The sequence below is a fragment of the Barbatula barbatula genome (assembly GCF_947034865.1).
Source record: "Barbatula barbatula genome assembly, chromosome: 17".
Lineage (NCBI taxonomy): Eukaryota > Metazoa > Chordata > Actinopteri > Cypriniformes > Nemacheilidae > Barbatula > Barbatula barbatula.
Window position 1 is genome coordinate 7,395,222 of NC_136780.1, and position 22,534 is coordinate 7,417,755.

A 22,534-nucleotide genomic window follows, 5' to 3' on the forward strand; every position below is an offset into this window, starting at 1 on the left:
TATAATTTAGCCTGATATTTTACGATTTCAACTATTATAACCTTGATTTTTATTTTTTCTTCAGGAAATTATTATGGCACCCCAAAGCCACCAGCAGAACCCAGTCCTGTGCAGTCAGACCTTGTGGACCAGGTTCTCTTTGATGAGGAATTTGACACCGAGGTCCAACGCAAACGCACCACGTCTGTCAGTAAAATGGATAGGAAGGACAGCGCAGCTCCGGAGGAAGAGGACGAGGAAGAGAAACAGCCTATAGTAAACGGCCTGACAGGTGAGATAGTGAAACCAGCCATCAAGTACATTAACTCAATAAGTTTTGAACATAATGTATGTAGTTTCACTATTGTGCAGTATAAATTATCCGGAAGGGAATACAAAAATCAATACTGCATAAATGGGTATAGATGTGACTCAGCACAGTTGAAAGATTTGTAACTTTGCAAAGCCACGGTTGGTAAGTGATTTTTTTGCAACAGTCTATAAAACCAGGTTTTCCGATGTGTAATTTTCAAGTTTTATGGTAATACATTTAATGATACGATTGATGTTATATTTTTTCCCAGAGTTTTTGCAAGTTGAACAATTGTAAAATGCTGGTAGTGCATCAGATTTGATGCTGATCACTGTAGGTATCATGGATGTCCAGTCAGTTTAAGAGGGCCGAGCACACAGCTTTGTGGTTCTTCAGCTTTCCACACATGCCGTTTTCCTGACTCAGGAAGCCGATAATCTACTGATGGATTGGGTCAGGACAGGTGGCTAGGAAAGCCTGCCTTTAAACAGCTATGGCGTAGTAATGTCCACACAGGAGTTTAATATTGGTGACCCGGTAAGCAGTGGATATAGGTGGAGGTCTGTAATGGGGATGACCTTCAGGTCATCATCATAATTTATGAAGGCAGGTATGGAAGCAATCTGGGCTAAATTTGGTAAACTGGGATTGATCTTGGATTTTGACGAAACAATTGAAGTTAATAAGAAAGGCCCTTTAAAGGTCCAGTTAGTTTGCTTAAGGCTATTGTAGAAACAACATGGTGAATTCCATGCAAGGGGACCCCCTAATGTATGTAGATAGAAACAGCTCATTCTAAGGTAATAAAAACAAAAAAATACTCTTTGGACCTTTAAAGGGACATTTCACCCAAACATTTTGTTCCAAACCATGGAACACAAAAGGAGAGGTTAGCTTCAGTCATCATACCTTTAATTTTATGAAAAAAGAGAACAGAGTGAGCAGTCTTTCTCACCAAAGAAAGTATTTTCTCTTTACCTGTAATGGGTTTGAAACATTATTAGGGTGACTAAATAATGACACAAATTTTGGATTAACTACTTCAATGTAGATGGCATGCCTCGTCTACATGAGTTACTGCAGCGATAAACCAGTGGAATAAAACCCATGTTGAATAAATGAGCATACGCCTGGTATCACTTAAGGTAATGAGCATGTTAAAGAGGCTGTTGTTTACTGTAAGGCATAAAAGTGTTTTGGACACTCAGTAAACCAACCCCTGCGTTCTTCTACATTCTCATTAAAAAGCTTTCTCAGGCTTATTATTTGTCTTCAACAGTCATTTTTTCAGCATTAATGATTGAGATTTTGGTTAGATTTTGTGACAGATACTCTAGTGTGCACTCCTGCCACCCACATGCTGTTAGGCTGGTGAAATTGATATATTAATGTAAGTGGAAAGTTTGTCTCCGTGTTTATTTTCAGCTCTCTGTTGATAAAACATTTTTAGAAACCTTATTCTAAAAATATGGTTAATCTCCGTTTAGAAAAGTGTTTTTAATTTATCATTTGTTAATGTAAAGATCACTATCAAAGATAGTATTTCAAGATGGCTTCATAGCATGTGTTCTGAGAACCTCTGTGTACGTTATTAACTTTGGCTTAAATGCTCAATAATGCCTGTGGAGCTTCTATTAAAACTGAATAAAGATTAAACTATTTCAATTTTATAAAGGCCTAGTTCTTCAAAGCATAGGCTGAGAGGCTGCCCCGTTTGGGTCTTTGGAGAGAGGAGTTTGGTTTGGCTTTCCTGGATCATGCGGCGGGTTGTATTTTCTAATGCACCTCGCAAATGCAGAGAACGTGACTCTCATCTAATAAATCTATCAGATACAGAGAGGAAAACGTCTTGGAATTATAAATCAGCAGGGAAAATAATGGCAAACAGAATTAGTTAGTGGATTAGATCCTTTTAATGGGCTTTTTTATCTTAAATTATCTCAAGAAATGGCTATATCATAAGCAACGTAGGGCATCAGTGCTCTGTATTTCATCTGGATGCTCTCTGTTCCAGTGAATTCACAAAATAAAACGCAACCAAAGTTGCTGATGTACTGTACATCTGTTGACACAGAAGCATTTTGATTTATTTTATAATGTTGTCAACTGAGCAAGATTTTAACTTGTGGCTTCTTTGCACATCAGCTCACGTTCAGATAAGACTGAAATCTTAGAACTAGCCCTGTGTGTTAGCGGGATTGATCACCATGGGAACTGCTGCCGTATCCCATAATATACGGCTTCCTTTATTTTTGGCACGCTTAATATTGAAACTAGTTGAAAAGTTGAAACTTTTTGTTGAAACTAGTAACTTTTTATTTGCACCTATTGTACTATTGCTCTTGTATGAGATCACTTGTTGCTCCCTGAACTCTTTGTAAGTTGCTTTGGATAAAAGCGTCTGATAAATGACTAAATGTATGTGTAAGGTTTTCTCTAGATTTACTTTTGTTCAGAATTAATGATCGATTTTATAGATGCCCACAGGCAAAATCTCAAACTATAATTTTAGTGAAGCCGAAATGAAAACATAAATAAAAAAGAAACCTCGTCATAATTTTAAACAACTTTGTCTGGGATTTAAGCTTCTAGTCTTTCTCATGTCAACTATTACATTCATGCCAACAAAACTCTAATCCTTATGTAACAGAAAGTTCTTGAAAACCAAAATAAAAGTTCTTCAAAGGGTCAACAGCGAAAAATCACTTCACCACTACGGCCAAAATAAGTTTCTGGAAGAGCTGAGAGAGGTTTTGTTGGCTGCATTCGTCTCCGTGAATACATTTGGGCCAGATGCCTAACAGCTGTTCTACATTACGATTGTATAGTTTGTTATATAACCCTCTGGCACAACCAAATCACAAGGACGAGAAGCAAATGGCAACAGTATCTACATTTTGCAAAGTGCAAATTTCGCAACACTTACTTTGCTGCAGGTCAACATCCAGAGACATTTTCAGTTTTGGGCCGTTATGTGGTTTAACAGAATGAAACTTGCTATACTTAAAGTCTTGTCGATACAGAATCACTGTTTTCTGCATCAAACCCGATGAATTGTATTTTGTTGTTATGTTTGTATATATACGTGTTAATGGCCAGATAGGATAGATACGGTCTTACATGAATGTACACTCATATCGCCTCAGGCTATAAAGACTGTGTGGGAAGCAGACAATTGTTGGACTTGAATACATATTTTTTCCATAGAAGCAAACCTTTACCGTTAGCAAAGCATACAAGACCACTTTTAACACCGCAACACATTGTGTTCGTCTGCTTTTTACGCAACTTTTTAAACACACAAGCAAGCAGAGTTCCTTTTTATCTTTTCAATGTTTTTCCATTTATCCCCGTGTCTCTCTCCACTCACCCTCTCAAGCACAAAACGCCTCATACGATACTTGCTTTCGTGCGCACGTTTGAATGCAAGTGCTTGTGTTACCGCTTGTGTCATAAATGATGCCGCCATGGTTACAGCAGAGGAACAACAAGTGCTGATTCATCCGTCACCCATGCCGCGTCCTGTCACCGACTGGGAATCATTCAGATGAGCAGCCTTTGATCATGAACGTGTCAGCAAAATATTATCAGACTTGTTATTTCGATATATGCGTTTTTCCCTTCGCGCTGCAAATGTGTAACTAGGATATCTACAAGGTGACGATCCAAATGTAATAATATAATATTATATATACAATATAACATATGAAATAACTCTAAATTGACACACATTATTACATTCATAAAGGAATAGTTCTGTCATTTGCTCACCCTCTTGTCATTTCAAACCTGTTTGACTTTCTTCTGCAGAACACAAAAGAAGATATTTTGAAGAATGCTGGTAACCGAACAACGCGTTGGACCCCATTGACTTCTATTGTATGGACACAAAGCCGTCGTTCGTTTACCAACATTCTTCAAAATACTTTTGTATTCTGTTGAAGAAAGTCATACAGGTTTGAAATGACAGGAGGACGAGTAAATGATGACAGAATTTTCATTTTTGGGTGAACTATTCCTTTAGGTTAAACTCTTATTTGCTTGAACAGTGAAAGATTGAAGTGCATAACTTGTTGTTTTAAAATATGTCATTGAAATATAATGAAATCTATAGCTTAAGTCTCACAAAGGCTGTATATCAGTCTGGTTTGGTTCAAATGCATGTTGGTTGATCTAATTTCTCTCGTTCTGTTTTCCGAGTGTCCATTCTCCTCCCCTTTTTTGAGCCCTGCCCCTTTGACATACAGTAAGCATGTCACACTCACACACACACACACAACGACAAACAGAGACACACTTTCTTCTCAGATATCACCTTCACGGAAGCATTGGTCAGGTTTTGCCTTCAGCTCTCCTAACATGCAAATCCTGTGGCTCTTGTTGTCTGATTCTGTCTCTCACAAGAAAGTTGGAAACCTCGTTCTGCTGGACAGAATTGCTGTAATACTCATGTACGTTCTCTCCACCTCTTTCTCTCTCACTGTGTCCCGCTCACTCGTTTGTTTTCTTTCCAGTCACAGAACTCGAGGCACCAGAGTGGAGGAGGGCTGTGCCCAGCTACACACAGTCCAGCAGCGGTATGGACTTTCGCACCTGGAACAGCTTGCCACGTGATGAGAGCCAGGAGCCATTACCCAAGAGCTGGGAGATGGCCTACACGGAGACGGGGATGGTCTACTTTATTGAGTGAGTGTCTTTTCTTGTTTATAGAAAGTACAATCTTATTGGCAGCATTCTGCCAAGTTTCTCATTGTTTCTATGAATCATACTCAAGTTAACAGGGGTACTCACGTTTATTTTTCAAACATAAGAACAAAGAAATTTCTCTGGTTCCATATTTTTATTTTGTTCTGCGATTTATTATAACGGGACCAAGTGGCAGATCACGGGAATTCTTTTCGAGCCCACTGACACTGAGGAAACTATGCTACCTTGTGTTTTTCCCAGTGTCCATTACCTGTGTCTGTGGTCACAGCCGAGCATCTCTGCTGTCCGCACAAAAGAAGAGAGAGCCTGCAGATCAATAGTTTATTCTCAGAGCGCCACAAACAATCGGCTAAGTGAAGCCCTCCCAGCAGGCCTTGCTTCCATGAGCGTGTCTGTCTGCATGAGTCTCAGAGGACGACCTGCACCTTGTCATTAATATTTCAGGTTTTTCTTTTAAAGTAGACTCTCCACCCCTCCCGAGAACTGACAACTTGAAGTGGTTTTTGAAAAGGACTCGATAACGTTTTAATGTGATGGGTGGCATTTTCCTCTTAAAAATACAGCATCTTTCCACTGAGGAAAAACTGACTGTAAACGGTCACTGAGCAGTATGTATTACAGTAACAAAAATAGCAGACCCTTGAGAAAATTAACCATGGTTTTGTTATAGTAACAGTAGTAATTGTGTTCTTTAGCCGATGTATTATGATAGTTTTAGCGCACATTTATGCTTAAAGTATGTTTTCATATTTTACAATTGATCTTTTACCGTTTTAATCAAAATCTATGTTTGATTGTGGAAGGGGTTTTGTCAAGTTATACCTATCGTCGTTGTCCTTCCGAAACCTTGGATGCCCAAATTTGCTGTTTTTCAGGAAATTGTGCTTTTTAAATACCATGTTGTCAAAGTTTTTATTAGTTAGATATTTGCAAAAACCACTGACAAACAAAAAGGGTGACTAATAAAAATGATTTATCACGAAATGTGGAGACACAAGGTTTCAGGGGGACAGCAGCGATATGAGTTGTGTGATGTAGGTCATGATATTCAAGGTTTGTGGGATTCAGAAATGCCACGTTATTGACCGCAAAATGGACCGCCTTGTCTAATCATTTATTTTTTAATCATGTAAGTGAATAGAGGCCGTGAATTCATTTAGCAATAATTTCACCGCGTTTGTTTATTTCTTTTGGAGCTTGACGGCTGCATTGTTTCTCAAAACAAATTCTAAATGTTTCATTTTGATTAATCGTCTCCTTTAGATGTTTAATGTAATAAAAGAGCACGCATGCTTACTATGCCTTCCAGGTGTTTGTTTTACTAATGTTTTCCCCCCCTTCTGTGTAGTCACAATTCCAAGACCACGACCTGGCTCGATCCACGGCTGGCAAAGAAAGCCAAGCCTCCAGAAAAATGCGAGGAAGGAGGTAAGACAGCCTTCCATTATGAATCGAACACCAAAGTAAACAGGCTGAGGCTCTAGACATCTCTGTCCCGTCTTCATAATGGACACATACTAAAATCAGTGTGTCATGTCATGATAGTGCATCCCCACACCTCCACCATCACAGGAAAACATGATTTGAAAGTCATTTCTCTCTTCTGATGTCTTCCAAAAAACATGTCAAAATCCAGGCAGACGTCTTTACTTACCTGATGTTTGGCATCTCATAAATTTACTGTCAGAAAATCAAACCCCCTAGAGTTTAGCATTTGTGTGATTTGCATCTGTTATAGCTGCCTCTGATGTGCCCGACTGCTTCTCTGTAGAGCTTCCATATGGTTGGGAGAAGATTGAAGACCCACAGTATGGGACTTATTACGTGGAGTGAGTATGCTTGTATTATTTATGGCCTTGTAAGAATGATGGATGGCAGATTTCTGTCCACAACATCTTGGTTTACTTTACCAATGTTTTTGTGGCTAGTTTGCATCTGTCCTTTTGTTTTCTAAGCAGCATTTTCTTTTAAGTATGCAATTACTTTCATTTGGTAGTAGTTGCATATCATTCAGTAGTTTGTAAGTAACTGTTAGAAACGTAAATCAATATCACCTTTCGATCATCATACTAGCCCGGTTTGCTAACTTTCTGCTTTCAAAGCATTGTGGGATATCAAATTTGATGAAGATAGCCGGCAAGATAGCCGAGAAGTGTCAAAGCAAAGGAAGCCAATACAACGTTCGATTGTAATGCCGTTTCGTGTAAGGTCATCACCGACACTCCGCAATGTTTTCGCAAGAAGGTCAACAAAACATTGCTTCACGTTGTCAAGTGAATATGGCATGACACAATGCCTCATTATGCATTTCTCGAACGATCAGAAGCGCGAACTTTAGCAATCCACTCTCTGTGGATTGGGTGGATACATCTCGGCATGAGTCATACGCCGAGAAAACGCAAACGGCACCTTTCTTCTGCAGATTCGCAGTATGCCGACTAATTTAGCGAAGTATCCGCGGCTGTTAAAAGCTTTCCTGAGGTGCACTCGAAAACAGCAGGTACAACAGTTAAAGCAAAACCACATAATACAGACAGAGTTCAGTCCTCACTTTAAATTCAGCCCTGGGGGGGAAGGAGGGGATAAAACAACATGGTACAGCGCAAACCTCTGCAGGAAGCGAAAGTGTGTGAAGTTTTTGTCTTTGGAAATTCTTGCCAAGGTAATATTGATGCATTTTAGCAGCTTATAAACAACAAAACAAATTTAGAGAAGTTTGAATGTGCAAGGTGTGTCTTTGCGTGTAACTTTTTATGATTTATTAAGAGATTCATTAAATATTCTGTATATCTTTCTTAAACGTAGGACATATTTATAAAAGATAAACATGGTCATTTATACTAAAAAGACAAACTTGCCTTAATGATATAAAGTCTGTTTCGGAGAAGTTGAAGTCATTTATTTTTCTAATTCAGAGCATAAACCGTACAAAAAACAGACAATCTAACATGGAATTTTTATAAACTCTTAAATATATGCACGACTGATGGTATACAAGTATCTCTTAAAGGGATTGTCCACCCAAAATTAACATTTTGTCATCATTTACTCACCCTCTTGTCATATCAAACCTTTATGGCTTTCTTTGTTCCGTAGATCACAAAAAAATATATTTAAAGAAATGTTGGTAGTTAAACAATGGCGTTACCCATTCACTTCTATTGTATGGACACAAAACCAATGCCAAAGTCAATGGGTACCGCCGTTGTTCAGTCACCAACATTCTTAAAAAATATCTTCTTTTGTGTTCTGCAGAAAAAAAAAAGGAAAAGCCATACAGGTTTGAAACGACAAGAGTACATTATGACAGAATTTTCATTTTTGGATCCCTTTAAGATTCAAACGTTTAGTCAACATTTGGTGAACAAAACCCTCCAACAATTTGAATGTCCCTTTTTCCATCTCCGTATGTTTTACTGTTCATTCACCAATTTGTTGTGGTGAAGAAAAAAGTGACTTTGGTCAGCGAATGCTTTGTAGACAACAAACAGGAAGAGACGCATGCGCACATCGCTTCACCTTCTGGCTCCGACACGGTTTTGTTTCTCACTCACCCTGACTGTTTGCATAAACAGATAGGCATCGCTAATGTTCCTTCCTCAGTGTGTGTTTGTGTAAGCGAGTGTGTCATCTGCCGCGTTGAGTTCTTTACACTGACTCTCACTGTTTCCTTCAGCCACATCAATCAGAAGACTCAGTTTGAGAATCCGGTGCTGGAGGCAAAGAAGAAAATCGTCCATGAGTCTCCATCCAGTCAGCCAACAGCAGCAGCTGCAGAACCAACGCCTTTAAGTAAAAACAGAACCTTACTTTCTTCTTCTTTATTCTCTCAAGCTGCCATTTTCTACCACCAAGCTGTTTTGTAGCAAACAAGTGACCAAAACCACTAAACTTTACAGTCTGCTTGAGACCAGCAACCAGCCTAGACTGGTTTAAACTTTTTTTTTTCAGGTGAGGTGACAGAAAACAATAGGACAAAGAGGAGATCGGGAAATGATAGGCAGAGTTTAGACCTCATTATGGCGATTCTCCTCAAAAAATGAGTTGTACCCCTTGAAAATTAATGAAATGGATTGTGGGTACTTGGAATAGGCTACTTCGCTCCTTGTTTCCTGTGTGGTAATGGCATAGAAAGATTAAGAGCATAAATGGTAATAACAAAAGTTGATATTAAAAAGGCACAAATATTGATGTTCAATTTCTGGTGAATGACAGGTTGCAGCATATAAGCAAATCACTTAAGACAACAGAAGCACAAACAAAACAAACAAGAGAATATATATATATATACATATTACCCTAAATTAAAAAACTTTACAACTGAGGGGATTAATGAATGTCTAGACCGGTTTGGTTGCTGTTTTTCTGTAAAAAATGCCAGAAAGGGAGAAGGTGAAACTCATGATGCAATGGTTGGGAATCATCTGATAATAAGCTCTGAGCTTTACCCAAAACCTGTCTAGAATACAACTAGGCCACAGTCCTCTGCATCCTCCCAGCTATTTTATTTCCCTGATTTACAATCCTCTCAATGACCTTAATTTCCACAAGCAAAACAATCTTTGCTGCCACCTCTTGCCCAAAATCACTGTATTTGGACTGTTCAAAACTCTAGATATCCAGATATTTCCCCCAAAATGACAATTTTGTAACCATTGACTCATTAAATTCATTGACCCACTTAAATATGCATGACTGTATTCTGCAGAACACAAAATAACATAATTTGAAGAATGTTGGTTACTGAACCACGGTAGTGCCCCTTCACTTGCATTGGTTTTGTGTCCATACAATAGAAGTGAATAGGTGCCAGCGCTGTTCGGTTACCAACTTTCTTCAAAATATCTTCTTTTGTGTTCTGCGGAAGAAAGAAAGTCATACAGGTTTGAAATGACAAGAGGATGAGTACATGATGGCAGAATTTAAATTTTTGGGTGAACGATCACTTTAAGGACTCTTTATTAGACAGTATGTTTAAGGCTTGTTAGACTGCTGCACATATATCAGTTAGCAAGCAAAGGAGCCTGGGTTTTCATTCCAGCCTAATATGTGATTTATTCAATAAACCAAATGGAATTTGACATCCAGTGATCACTTAGCAGTTTTGTTTTTTCGCAAAGAGTGGCTTTAATATTTTGATAACTACTCTTGTCCTCGACAAAATAAATTGAATGAGTTTCCAGTGACTGTGTCTATTTTGACAGAATTTTCAATTTAAAATAATTGATCTGGGAATGGAACGAATTGATTGTACCAACTAAATTTAGACAAGCGCGCTCTGAAAAATATATTAATCTAATAGAATAATGTAAACCAGGGTTTGGGTTTTTCCATATTTTCCAAAAATGGATTGTAATAACCCAGCATTTTGATTTGAGAGTAGCACAGCATTGTAGATAAACACCTTTTTTATCAACTAAAACGTAACCATTTATTACCCAGTATACAGTGTGAAGTGGATTCATGAAGTGAAGCATTTGCATCAGAGGAACATGAGCAACATCTGTGCTGGATATGATCTCAGCTAATCCCAGTGGCTCAGAGATTCCTTTCTCACATCCGGCAGTGCTGTCATCTGCAGCGTGTGTGTTTACGTGTGCTCGTGTGCTTGTTCAGTTCCACTCACCTGCTCCATGTTTGTACGTTTCCGCTCATGTTGATGGTGTTTTGCTGTTGATTTAACATTAAACTTCCTTGAGCTGTCTTCTCATGTGACATTTAGAAGTTAAGTGTCTTTGCTTTTGCTCATATCAGGATTTGAAGCACAAATCCTCTCTTTAATAAACCACCACACATGTGACGTGAGAAAAAGAGTGTGCCACATCAATGGACACGATTCTATATTTTGAGTGCAGTGCACATTGCATATTGGATTGCAGGCATAGCTTAAAGGGGATTCTGTTCTCGTCTATTTTAACCACAACAGCATGCCATTAGAAAGATGGAAAGGCAGTTCTGCTCTGTCATTTGTTTTCTTCCACCTTGGCATCATTTCCAGACTGACCTGAACGATGCACTGGCCTTCGTTGGTCTGCTTAACACATGACTGAGTTCAGATTCAGGTTGTTCAAGGGTAAAGCGGTGAGAAGCAGAAATCGCCTGTTTGTTGTCTGGACTCCCCGCGTCTCTTTGTCTCCTGTGTCCTCCGAACACCGATTTTGTCATATTCCCTCTGGAGCGATGGCGGTGGATGTCTGTTCTGTCTCATTAGTTGTAGCACACGCTACACCGCTATGCTATGCTCTGTTAGCTGGCCAGGACAGTTTAATGAGAAAAGGGCAGGAATGACGGCACTGTTTTGCTTTACAGATTTGCTCAGCTCGCTTTAGGCATGGGAGGTTGAGCTGGCGCAGAAGAAGCCAGAATATAATGGAGAGAATAATAATAAGATATCGTAAAACTGTTATTTTAGCCACAATAATGATGCTAAAAATATATGAATCATGCATTTTGTTCATAGCCATTTCATACTACACCTTTATTATATTCTTCTGACATCGTTCTGCTCCAGGAAAGATAATGATGCATGACATGCATAATAAAGTGAACATAAACATCAAGCCAACCCTCCCACCCCTTTCCACAATTGCTTTATCGATCAATTGTGAAAACAGCGCAACAGGCGGGAGAGCGAGATCTAGTATGCAAGGATGGCACAACAAACGGTGACGCTAACATGCTCACTGTGCTATACGGTTCAAATATGTGTCACGGTTATTATAATCAACATAATCCCTTTTCCCTGGGCTAGTCCAACTCATCAATGTGGTTATTATGCAAATCCAATTCCCACGACACATGGTGAGATATCCATTCCTGCTCTCCTAATGAGATTGATGTGGTCTCATCTGATGCTGTTGGCACTCTGAAATGAGCCAAAAATAAATCACACCGCTGTGTTATTTGAGTTATAAATGGCTGTAATTAGCCTACGAGATGCAATTTACGGCTGATCCAGGATCAGCGTGTTGAACATCTTCATCTTAAGAAAACAATTACAGCAGAAGGTCAGGACTGATCTAATGCTAACAGAATGATGTTGTTTGGACTCTTAAAAGGTGTGTAAACATCAAATAACAAAGGAAATGTTCACAAGAGTATAGAGACACTGAAAGAGGAATAAGTCTTCAAAAAATGAATTGAATCTATAATTGTTGTCCCAGGTATAAATTACTTTTTTTATCAATTTGAGCAATTAAAAAAATATCCTACTACTTCCTACTTTTTAAAGAAACCTTTTTTGAGCGTATTTAACCAAGAAAGGTACGTTAGATTTTGAACATGTATAAATAACAAAACAACATGCGTAATGGCTGCACACCAGCTCCACAAATCTCAACCTCAAATCTCATTGGTTCTCACGCGTCTCATTTTGGGGTGAACTATTTCTTTAAGTTAGTTTTATTCTTGTTTGTACGTGTGTAACTTCAGGTCTGTGTTTGGCAAAAATATATGTTTAATTTATATTCATTTATGTTCATATTTTATTGTTTATTCATTGTATCACTTTCAATTAAAACTACTCAACCATTATAAATTCTTTGCGGAGGTCTTACCAGAAATTACGTTTTGCAAAGAGCCATTGAGAGAGAGAGACAACGGAAGTTGTTTTTGTGTGTCACATGATTCATGGAGCCTTCAGATAGTTCCAGGGAGTTGTGTTTTCTCTTCAAATTTTTTGTTTATTCAATTTCTTGCGTCTTTCAATGGGTTAAAAGTTTGTCAAAATTGTTCTGCTTTGCTGCAGCTTGCGTTACTAGTAACTTCAGGGAACTATTGAGAGGCTCCATGAACCGCCATTTCTGGGAATTGACTGTTCTGTTGGAGTTGACTCAACTCTCTCTCTCTCTCAATGGCTCTGGTTTTGGCACATAACGTTTGTTTATGCTGTTGCTGCTGAAACTGTCTATACTGGCAAAATTGTATCTGATGTAACTGTTGAGTGTTCTTGGGTTCTACCCAACATGTTAATAAAACAATGTGTTCTTTATTTCATGGGTATTTTCTACATTTCAAGGTTTTTGTAATATCCAGTGAGTCTACCACAGAATTACAATATTCCCCCTGGGAAATAGAAAGCGTCATCAGTGAAGTGGAGAATAATACTAGTGCATTGTTTCAATTATTTTGCGGGTATTCTTTAAAGGTTTAAAGAGCAGGTGAACAAACATACATTCAAACCTCTATATTAATGTCCTGTGATGTCAGACATCAGTACAGTGTAATTGCAGATCTCATTAAAAATGTAAAATGTCAATCTTTCCAACAGGTTCAAAATGTCCAGCATAGCCCCAGTGGTGTAACTTTGTTTTGAAAAGTGGTGAGGACAGAGATGACAAAAACGTTTCTGTAATACCCCGTTGGAAATATTGATCATATATAGTGGGCACACATGCATCATCATTGTGGCTAAAATCCCAAATTCATGTTTAGTTCAGGTTTACTTAATAGAAGTTCAATGTGAAGGGGTCACCATGGCAACATCATTTCGGTAGTTCTCAAATTTGCATGTTTTCACTAAACCTCACAAAATTGGCATTAGAAGAAAATAGGATGATTATTGGCTCATTAGAGGATGTTTCATCAGATGAAAACTCTGTTGAATGCTGCTAGAGCCTTTGAGTTGTATTTATTTAGCTATTGTTCATTCACAGATTTCTTAAGCAGAATAATGCTGTTAATATGTTGGTGGTTGTAAATGCAATTTAGAAAGCGAGTAATAAATTAACTATAATGATAAATTGTGTTGTATGTGGATATAATTCACTCCGTGAATAACGCTCTTGCTCTGTCTTCCTTTCCCCTTGTTTACTTATTAAATATGAATGACTAATAGAGTCTTTTGAGTGCTTTTTTGAGTGTCGTTTTATCCACCTTTGTCTCATTTTGAAACAAATACCTTATTCTTCCTAGATTTTACAGTAGCAAAAGGCAGTCAACCCTTTATTAACACACATGGTTTTTAAATTAAACGCTTATGGATGTTGTTTTTGATGTCCACATACTTTTGGCCTTGTAACTCAACTCGTTCTTTATTCTCTCTCTTAGATGAAACCGGTTTGAGAGCATTTACACGAGATCCGTCTCAATTGCAAGGGGCTATTCTGTGCACGACGCTTAAGAAAAGTCCTCAGGGCTTCGGCTTCACCATCATCGGTGGAGATCGGCCGGACGAATTCCTGCAAGTGAAGAACGTCCTGAGAGATGGACCGGCTGCGCAAGATAACAAAATCGCTTCTGGTAATTCCTCTCGGCTTCTATTCATTTAGTTCAGAAGCAGCTTGTGCTTATTTTATGAATATTGATAAGCCATCCTTCAAGCAGGCAGCTCATTAATTGGATCTAAGTACCTCTAACCACATCAACACGCCGGCTCATTCATGTCTGTCCCTGCAATCTTAAATTGTACGACGTGTGGTGCATCGTGGGATACTATTTGGCCAGACTCCATTGCTTGGAGCATTGCCGGGTTGCCAGATCCCCAGTAAATAATCCTGCGGAACGCAGCGTGATTGCATGGATAGTGGTAGAATAAATCAGAATCTGTGGGGGAACATCAGGGGAACTGGTGGTCCTGCCGCGTCGCATCTTGTGATAATTGCAGAGCTTAGACTAACACAATTACAATGTGAGGAAACAACTGCCTCTGTGCACGAGCTCCCTGGAGACTTCAGTCTAACATAGACTTGGGAAGTAATTTAACCAAGATATATACGTGTTGGAATCTACACATGCTTCAGCCAACTCTGAGGTACACTTAGGAGTAAATTCATCAGCATCTTATTTCCTTATGCAAATTTGTACATTTTGTCAACAAGCCATTAAGCGTTATATGGCTGGTTATCAGGTTTTGCCCTCTGTTTGACATAAATCTACATTCTCTATACGTTTATTTAAGACATTTTAAGTGCAGATGTTTTTAACACATTTTAAAGTATGTACAATTAACTCGTATGTAAATTTAGTATTAGGTTAATATCTGCCTAACTCACTACCAAGTGCTTCGAACTAATTTTCTTTATCTTTATTATTTTTTTATTATTATATTTTTAGATCTTATGTCACTGACCTTTTAAAAATGTATTGATTATAGTTCTTAAATATGGTGATTGCCTGAAAGGTCTAATGTGTAATTTGTTTGGAGGATCGATTGACAGAAATGCCATAAAATACATAACTGTCTTGAGAGGTATACCTCTTAAATTATGAAGAGTTATGTTTGTATTACCTTAGAATAAGCTATTTCTATATATATACACCGTTGGCCCCTTAGATGGAAATCGCCATGTTGTTTCTACAGTAGCCCTAAATGGACAAACTGCTCTACAGAGCATGTTTCGTAATTATGTACCTTGCAAAGAAGCGAAAATGTGACTACATCTTAGTTCTGTGTCAGCCACCGTAGTGTTTCGAAGGGCAGAACGGTGGAGTGAGCCGTTGGTTGCAATTTGCAATCTAACCACTAGATGTCGCTAAATCTCATAGAATGGACCTTTAAATTGTATTATTTTAACCTGTATGCTTGCCGAAACTTTGTTTACACAGATAGTCCGAAACTGATTTTTGTGCGTATCTGATTAGAATCTAATCTTATTTTGCAAGTGGAAATGGTAAAAAAAATCACAATCAAATTTTTGCAAATCCGTTTCAGAATACAGTACATTACTATGTGGGTCAAAATTCTATTCAACTTACATTTCTGGAAATTAGTTTTTAGTTTGCCTGCTCCACTTGGATTTTGCATATCATTTAATGTAAATACGTCAAAAATTGTTGATGAAACAAGGTTGTTGTCAGTGTGCCGATGAAGTAGTTCAGCTCTACATGTAGATGTTATAAAACCACATTGCAAACTATTCCATGTTGTTTTTGGTGAAGACCAATGTCATTGTTGTAAAAACCAATGCATATATTCCAGAAAAATCAGATTCCAATTGGATAAAAAATCTGATTTTGACTGGCAATGTGAACACTCTTAGTCCTGAAAGTTGTTGGGTATATCAAGCCAGTCAGATCGGGGTTGATGATTTCACAGCATGACTTTTTTTTGTACAACTTAACAAAAAACATCTGTGGGTGGTCAGTCAATGTGCTAAATCAGCCGTTTTCTGTTGTGTTTTCCTTGCATGACACCTCGACTGCTGCGCCACTGACAGGATTTACACAAAATGCCAATATAACGAATAGCAGAAAAACACAGATACATAAACTCTTACTTGTTTAAAAGTATACAGGTTCTGTGTTTGAAGAATGTGTTAGAGACAGGTCACAGATGGAGCGGTACTGTACCTGCAGCCCGCTCTGCATTGATCATATTGCTTGCTGAGCTAACAATCCATGCGATGAGGCAAGCCTGGAAGGAAGCCATTGATTGGTTCGTGGTAGAAAAGGATGCAGGAATCCCTTAACGCCCTCTGCATAGATCAATAGACACACTTACCATTAGATAGACTGAACCAATAGGCCGGATCATTGACTTCAGCTCAACTAATGGTTATGTGGGCACTGACTCTTTATCACTGCATTTCATACTAATAAACACTTCTCTGTAAAACGTAGGAGCCAGGACAACACTTTTGCTTATTAGTGGGATGACAATAAACTGTTTAAAATTCCTATTGAAATTATTGATTTAGTGGGTTGTCAACCCGTAGTGAGCTTTCTATTGACTGAAGGGAGATGCTGAGGCACTGTTTATAATGACAATGACATTTCTGGAGGGATTTTCTGTTTGTTAGTTTGTTTTTGCAACTATAGCATTGGCTAGATATTTTTAATTGCATAATTGTGCTTTTTAGAAACCCCAACATCCCTTGCGTGTTTATGAAAAATGTATATGATTTGTCTTCCTCCCTTGTTTAGGTGACGTCATCGTGGACATAAACGGCACATGCGTGCTGGGCAAGACCCACGCAGATGTGGTGCAGATGTTCCAGTCCATTGCCGTGAATCAGTACGTTGACATGATGCTGTGCCGTGGATACCCACTGCCAGAGGACACCAACTCCAGCGAAGAGGGCGCAGGGGAGATGATGCCCGGCGTGCCAGGGACGAACGGTTTGCCCATGCATTCAGATGGCACCCCCTCCCCCCAGGACCTTCATTACATAAACACTGATGGAAGACACCTAGCGATGCCCAACGGCCGCTTCCCAGAGGTGGGGGAGACCACCCTGTTGCAGCCCGAGCTGGTCAGCGTCCCTCTGGTAAAGGGCCCGAGCGGATTTGGCTTCGCCATTGCGGATTGTCCTCTGGGCCAGAAGGTGAAGATGATTCTGGATGCCCAGTGGTGTCGAGGTCTGCTGAAAGGGGACGTGATAAAGGAAATCAACAGGCAGAATGTGCAGACCCTCAGCCACGCACAAGTAGTGGACATCCTGAAAGATTTGCCAGTGGGCAGCGCCGTCAACGTGCTGGTGCTCAGAGGAGGTGAGTGTGGAAAACGTGATGAAAAACAGGCTTGTGAAACATCATTGATTTGCATGGTCAGCAAACTTACAGTAATGTATAATCTGTGCTGATTAATATAATGGCTTCTTTGAGTTTAATTACTTTTCTTGTGAAAGCTTTTAGAGCAAAGTTCCATAGCAGAATTGCTTCCTTCTCATTGACATCATTGTCGAGTGTTTATTGATTGCTAAACTTTTAAATCTCCGGAGCTAATAACCAGCTTTGGCAGTAGACTCTCAGATCAGACACTTTCTAAATGACAAATCTTGAGAGATGAACAGAAAATGTCAATACAGAAAAGTATTCATTATAGGGTGAGTGTACCAAAATAATTTCAATGAGAGGTTTTATTTCCAACTCGATTCTAGACATTCAATAATATAGTTTAGCATCATTTTGCTCAATATTATTACGTAATAATATTCAAGTTGCATATAAGCATAGATGTTTTTATTTCTCAGTAGCTTACACAGAGTAGGTAGAATATTTCCATATTCAGTTGTCTATAGATGAATAAGTTTCACAAACTTGTGTTTCGCTGTAATTATTACGGTTTCTTTATGACCAATTAACATGCTGAATGCGAAAATCACGGTAATCACAAACACTACAACAAATTTTCACACATTTATACATTTCGGTATTGCAAGTAAAATGCAAAAATTAGCTAAAAACAACAGTTTAATATAACAGTTTCTAAAAATGAGTCGTCCAAGACTTCAGAAGTGTACATTTGATTGTTTTCGTCTTACTTAAACGGTCCTCACAAAGTTCCAGATTTAGTCTCCATCATCCCTTCCCCCCAAACAAATCCCCCAAAAAATTTGACAGTGATAATTAGAAAACGTTTACAATAAGTGGACATTTGTACAGTTTTTTGTTTATTTGCCATATACCAATATATCGAAATTAATATTAGAAACTCAAAATGTTCTTGAGCTAAATATACACTAAAACATTGATGCTACATGAAAATAAATATTAACACAATAAGTAGCACCACAGAATTGTACAAGAACTATAAAGACTATAATAACAAAACTTTGCTACACTGTTATTTATATGTAGACTATTTAAATGCTCTTATAAGCATAGTTCACCCCAAAAATTTTAATGATTTTATAATGTACACAACCTTATGTCACTTTTATAATATAATATTTTAAACAATATTGGTGTACAAACAACATTGACCCCATTGACTTCCTCTGTATGACCACAAAACCACAGAGACATTTCTCAAAATATCTTCTTTGTGTTCACAGAAAAATGAAAGTCAGGTTTTGCCTCTCACTTAAACTTTAGTTTGTGCTGACCAAACTTATCAATAGTTTATGTAAAACCTCTGATCTCATGCTGTTAACCACAAAATGGTAATGAACCTTTAAAGAAACCCCCAACAGCGTTTAAGTGATCTGGAGGTTATATTAGCATGCACAGCAGTGGGCACACACAGACTGTACTCCATATTACATCGATCTATATTATGTCTGGTCTGTGGTGTGTCTGGAGCCCAGGTGAAATATCAGCTTCAAGTTTCAGCTGTCACAGCGGCTTCGCCAGACTGGTTACAAAGGTCAAACATGTTTGTAAACTATGCGTCATCTCAGACTTGCGCAAACATTGTTATGAATACCTAAAGAAGAGGTAGATGTTCTTCAAAGATGGTGTTTCACAAATAAAGGAAAATGTACCTGTGTTTGGTTGTTGCACATACAGTACACACACATTACTTCAGTTTTCCACTCATTGTATACGTATGTCTAAACACAATGTGGATTATGCTGCCTCTTAGTGGCCACTGTTGAAAAAAAATGTCATTTCCTACGAAAATGACCAAACAAAATGCTGATTTTTATCTCTTGGAGATTGACAGCTCCTGAGATTTTAAGGTTTTAAACAATATGAGGGTTAAGAAATGATGCCAGAATATGTTTTTATGAATTATACACAGTTTCCAGCTCCAGTACTTTTTGGATTTTAACACATTTCACATTTTGTGATCATCATTTCCATAAAGAACCCTGGGATTGAAATGACTAATACTTTCAAACCTTTAATATTGCCATTAAAGATTATCAATGTAATATCCAAGTATTTAATTAATTTTGTACACTCTCATCTCTTTATTAACTCACCTCTTTCTATTTCTGTTCTCTCCTGCAGGTCAAACATCTCCCGTGAAGTCTCTGAAACCTGTGAGTTCAGCTAAATGTCTTTTAATTACTTAATCTCCGGGATTAAATTCAGACGCACATTAGGGAATTGTGATTTAATGAAGCCGCGCGAAACGAAGATGAAACGGGGGAATTATTTATCGGCCTCGCTGGCTTTCCTTCTCTGTTCCTCGCAGTCGTGCATTATTCACGAAGCCGGTGCCAAACGCTGTAATGTGGTTGTTTAGAGTTTGATGTGGTGAATAACCTCAAGGGTCATGAGCATCTGAACATCTCTGCAGTCAAAAGGCCTTTCGGGAGCGTCTCTCATCAAGTGTTTCTCATGTTGATCTTCATACGGGCACTAATGTAGAGGCCTCTATTACATCATATTACATTTAGCTTGATCACAAGCATGCTTAAAGACGTGAGTCATAAAGACATGTTTTCATCTTTATTTAATTGCTCCGTGTTACCAAAGGACGGAGCGCAATTAATGAAGATGTTTGCATGATGGGTACACATGAACCGTGAGATGCTTGCCATAGTATGGGCATAGGAGAGGGCATTGACATTGCTAAAATATATTTCACCTTTTTCATTGCTTTGAATGATGGTTATCTTTTACGATATTTTTCTCCCCCAAAAATGAAAAAAAATATTGATTCCCAAATGTGAGAATACGGTTCGGTATTGTAAAATATGGATATTTCCCCCTCGTATTCAGGCTGTGTGTTTCCTTCTTTTCAGATAACATCTGCTATCCCCATGACCCAGAAGCAGGACATTCCCTCAATTCAGAAGCAAGACATTCCCTCAACCCACAAGCAGGACATTCCCACCAGCTCCGTCAGCACCGAATCCCCCAGTCCGGCTGAGCCTGCCCCACAGTCCCTCCCCTTCCCGCCTCATGCCGTCCGTTCCAGCTCACCGAAACTGGACCCGTCTGAGCTCTACCTCAAGTCTAAAGCCCTGCTGGACAGCAAGCGTGAGTTTAGCCTTCAACTTGTGCCTTTCAGAGGTTAGCGCACAAATGAAGAAATTAATATTTCGCTGTGATCTTCAGCTCTCAACACCAAAGACCTGGACGTGTTTATCAAGAGGAACCAAGAGACTGGATTTGGCTTCAGAGTGCTGGGTGGAGAAGGGCCGGATCAGCCGGTGAGTTTTTACATGCCCTGTAATGCTATTCAAGGTGTCCTTCTGAAACCTTGTATCACCATGTTGCGTGCATAATGATAAATCATTATTATTATGATCCCAAGTTTTGGAAAGACAGCGACAATATAAAATTATATTAGTATTTTTGCTAGAAAGAATAATAGGGATAGTCGCAATTTCATGTGCAGCATGCGCGGCTGTAAATCACTTGGAATGTATTTATGTGTTTAGGTCTACATCGGTGCCATCGTACCTCTGGGTGCTGCGGAGAAAGACGGCCGGCTGAGGGCCGGCGATGAGCTCATCTGTATCGACGGCGTTCCAGTCAAAGGCAAATCTCACAAACAAGTCCTAGAGCTCATGACCAATGCCGCCCGCAACGGGCAGGTGATGCTGACGGTGCGCAGAAAGCTCACGTATCCAGGTTTGTGCGGCTGGGAATGTGTGTTGCTTTACACAAAGTTGTACATCCTCCGGGGTTTCATTCATATCCACGACTGATGTCTGGATAACGTTTCGCTCCATTAATTCTGAGGGAAAGGGCTAGTTGAGCTATAAAAAAAGGACCACAAAATCAAATTTAATGGCTGGTGGTTTCAAAGCACAAGACTATTTATGTGTTTACAAAACAGTGATTCAGGAGCACAGAGAAACCACAAAAAAAGAATTATGAAGCCATTATGATGTTTAACTTCATCCAATAAAGCAAATTTTCAGCAATTGGATTTAGTTTGCTTTCTGCATATTCTGATATTGTTCCAGTTTACTTATTTATTGGCATTTTTGTGCTTGCCTTGATGGTGGTCCCAGGGGGATCTTGTAAACATGGTTAAATCTGTTAGATTAAACTAGGAATGTTAATTAAATACTAAATATGTATTTCTTGCGACCATTTCTGCAACATTGTTATGCTGATATATATATATATATACCAAACAAAAGAGTTTGCTGTTTATATATATATATATTACCTTAAATCTATTCTCTTTTGAGTCTTTCACTTTGCTATGTTCCAGCAGACGAAGATAATATGGCACAACCTCAAGCTCCACACGCTCCTGCAGTGGTGAATGGCTCACCCAAGCCGCCCCACATCGAGCTGCCCGTCTACACCCACCCTCAACCCTACGACGTCATCCTGCAGCGCAGAGACAACGAAGGCTTCGGATTCGTCATCCTCACATCTAAAAACAAGCCTCCACCAGGAGGTCAGACGTTCCCCCAAAGCTACCTTCATCTGTTTCTCTTCTTTGAGTTTTGCTGCTTTGCGTCAGCTCCAGACATCGCACCTTGTTCTGCCTTGTATTTGACGTTAACTGCAGACACACAATGACACTTGTTAAGAATGTGGCCGAGGTCTACATTGTACCTTTCATTCAGTTGCTCAAAGGCGTGTGAATTACTGTACAGTGGAAAAAATCTATAAATTCCATCAAGGCTAACTTTGCTGTGAAGTATTACAATAATAATCACACGGCTATTAAAAAAACTGTATTGTAGAACATGGATGCTTGAGGCTGTTACCATTAGATTTGAATAAGTTAAAAGGATGTGGACGTTTGAAAGAATTATTGTGGAAATTATAGCATATAAGTAACAATAGAAAAGTCAAGATGGCATAATAGATGCGCATGAACCCAGAGGGCATGGTCAGTTCCTGCTTTGACTTGATGTACAGTGTAATATGTAAAGGGCTTGTTTTGTAATAATTACCTGCTGACCGTACAAGACCTGCTTTTTATAAAACATTTAGTTTCGGTAGTATTAT

The 22,534-nt window shown here is 38.8% G+C and overlaps 1 protein-coding gene across 5 annotated transcripts in view; it reads left to right on the top strand.

Moving 5' to 3' along the window:
- The window catches only part of magi3a (membrane associated guanylate kinase, WW and PDZ domain containing 3a), a 93,602-nt gene that overhangs the window by 64,588 nt on the left and 6,480 nt on the right, over positions 1 to 22,534 (top strand). The window contains exons 4-15 of one of the 5 annotated variants that reach the window (XM_079477491.1): positions 65 to 271; positions 4,807 to 4,978; positions 6,348 to 6,427; positions 6,771 to 6,828; positions 8,676 to 8,791; positions 14,048 to 14,239; positions 16,862 to 17,428; positions 19,616 to 19,647; positions 20,356 to 20,593; positions 20,672 to 20,766; positions 20,998 to 21,190; positions 21,783 to 21,974. In XM_079477491.1, the coding sequence (XP_079333617.1) occupies positions 65 to 271; positions 4,807 to 4,978; positions 6,348 to 6,427; positions 6,771 to 6,828; positions 8,676 to 8,791; positions 14,048 to 14,239; positions 16,862 to 17,428; positions 19,616 to 19,647; positions 20,356 to 20,593; positions 20,672 to 20,766; positions 20,998 to 21,190; positions 21,783 to 21,974 (2,142 nt within the window). Of the gene's footprint in view, positions 1 to 64; positions 272 to 4,563; positions 4,733 to 4,806; positions 4,979 to 6,347; positions 6,428 to 6,737; positions 6,829 to 8,675; positions 8,792 to 14,047; positions 14,240 to 16,861; positions 17,429 to 19,615; positions 19,648 to 20,355; positions 20,594 to 20,671; positions 20,767 to 20,997; positions 21,191 to 21,782; positions 21,975 to 22,534 lie in introns of those variants that run through there. The other 4 variants (XM_079477492.1, XM_079477489.1, XM_079477490.1 and 1 more) reach the window with 4 other exon arrangements.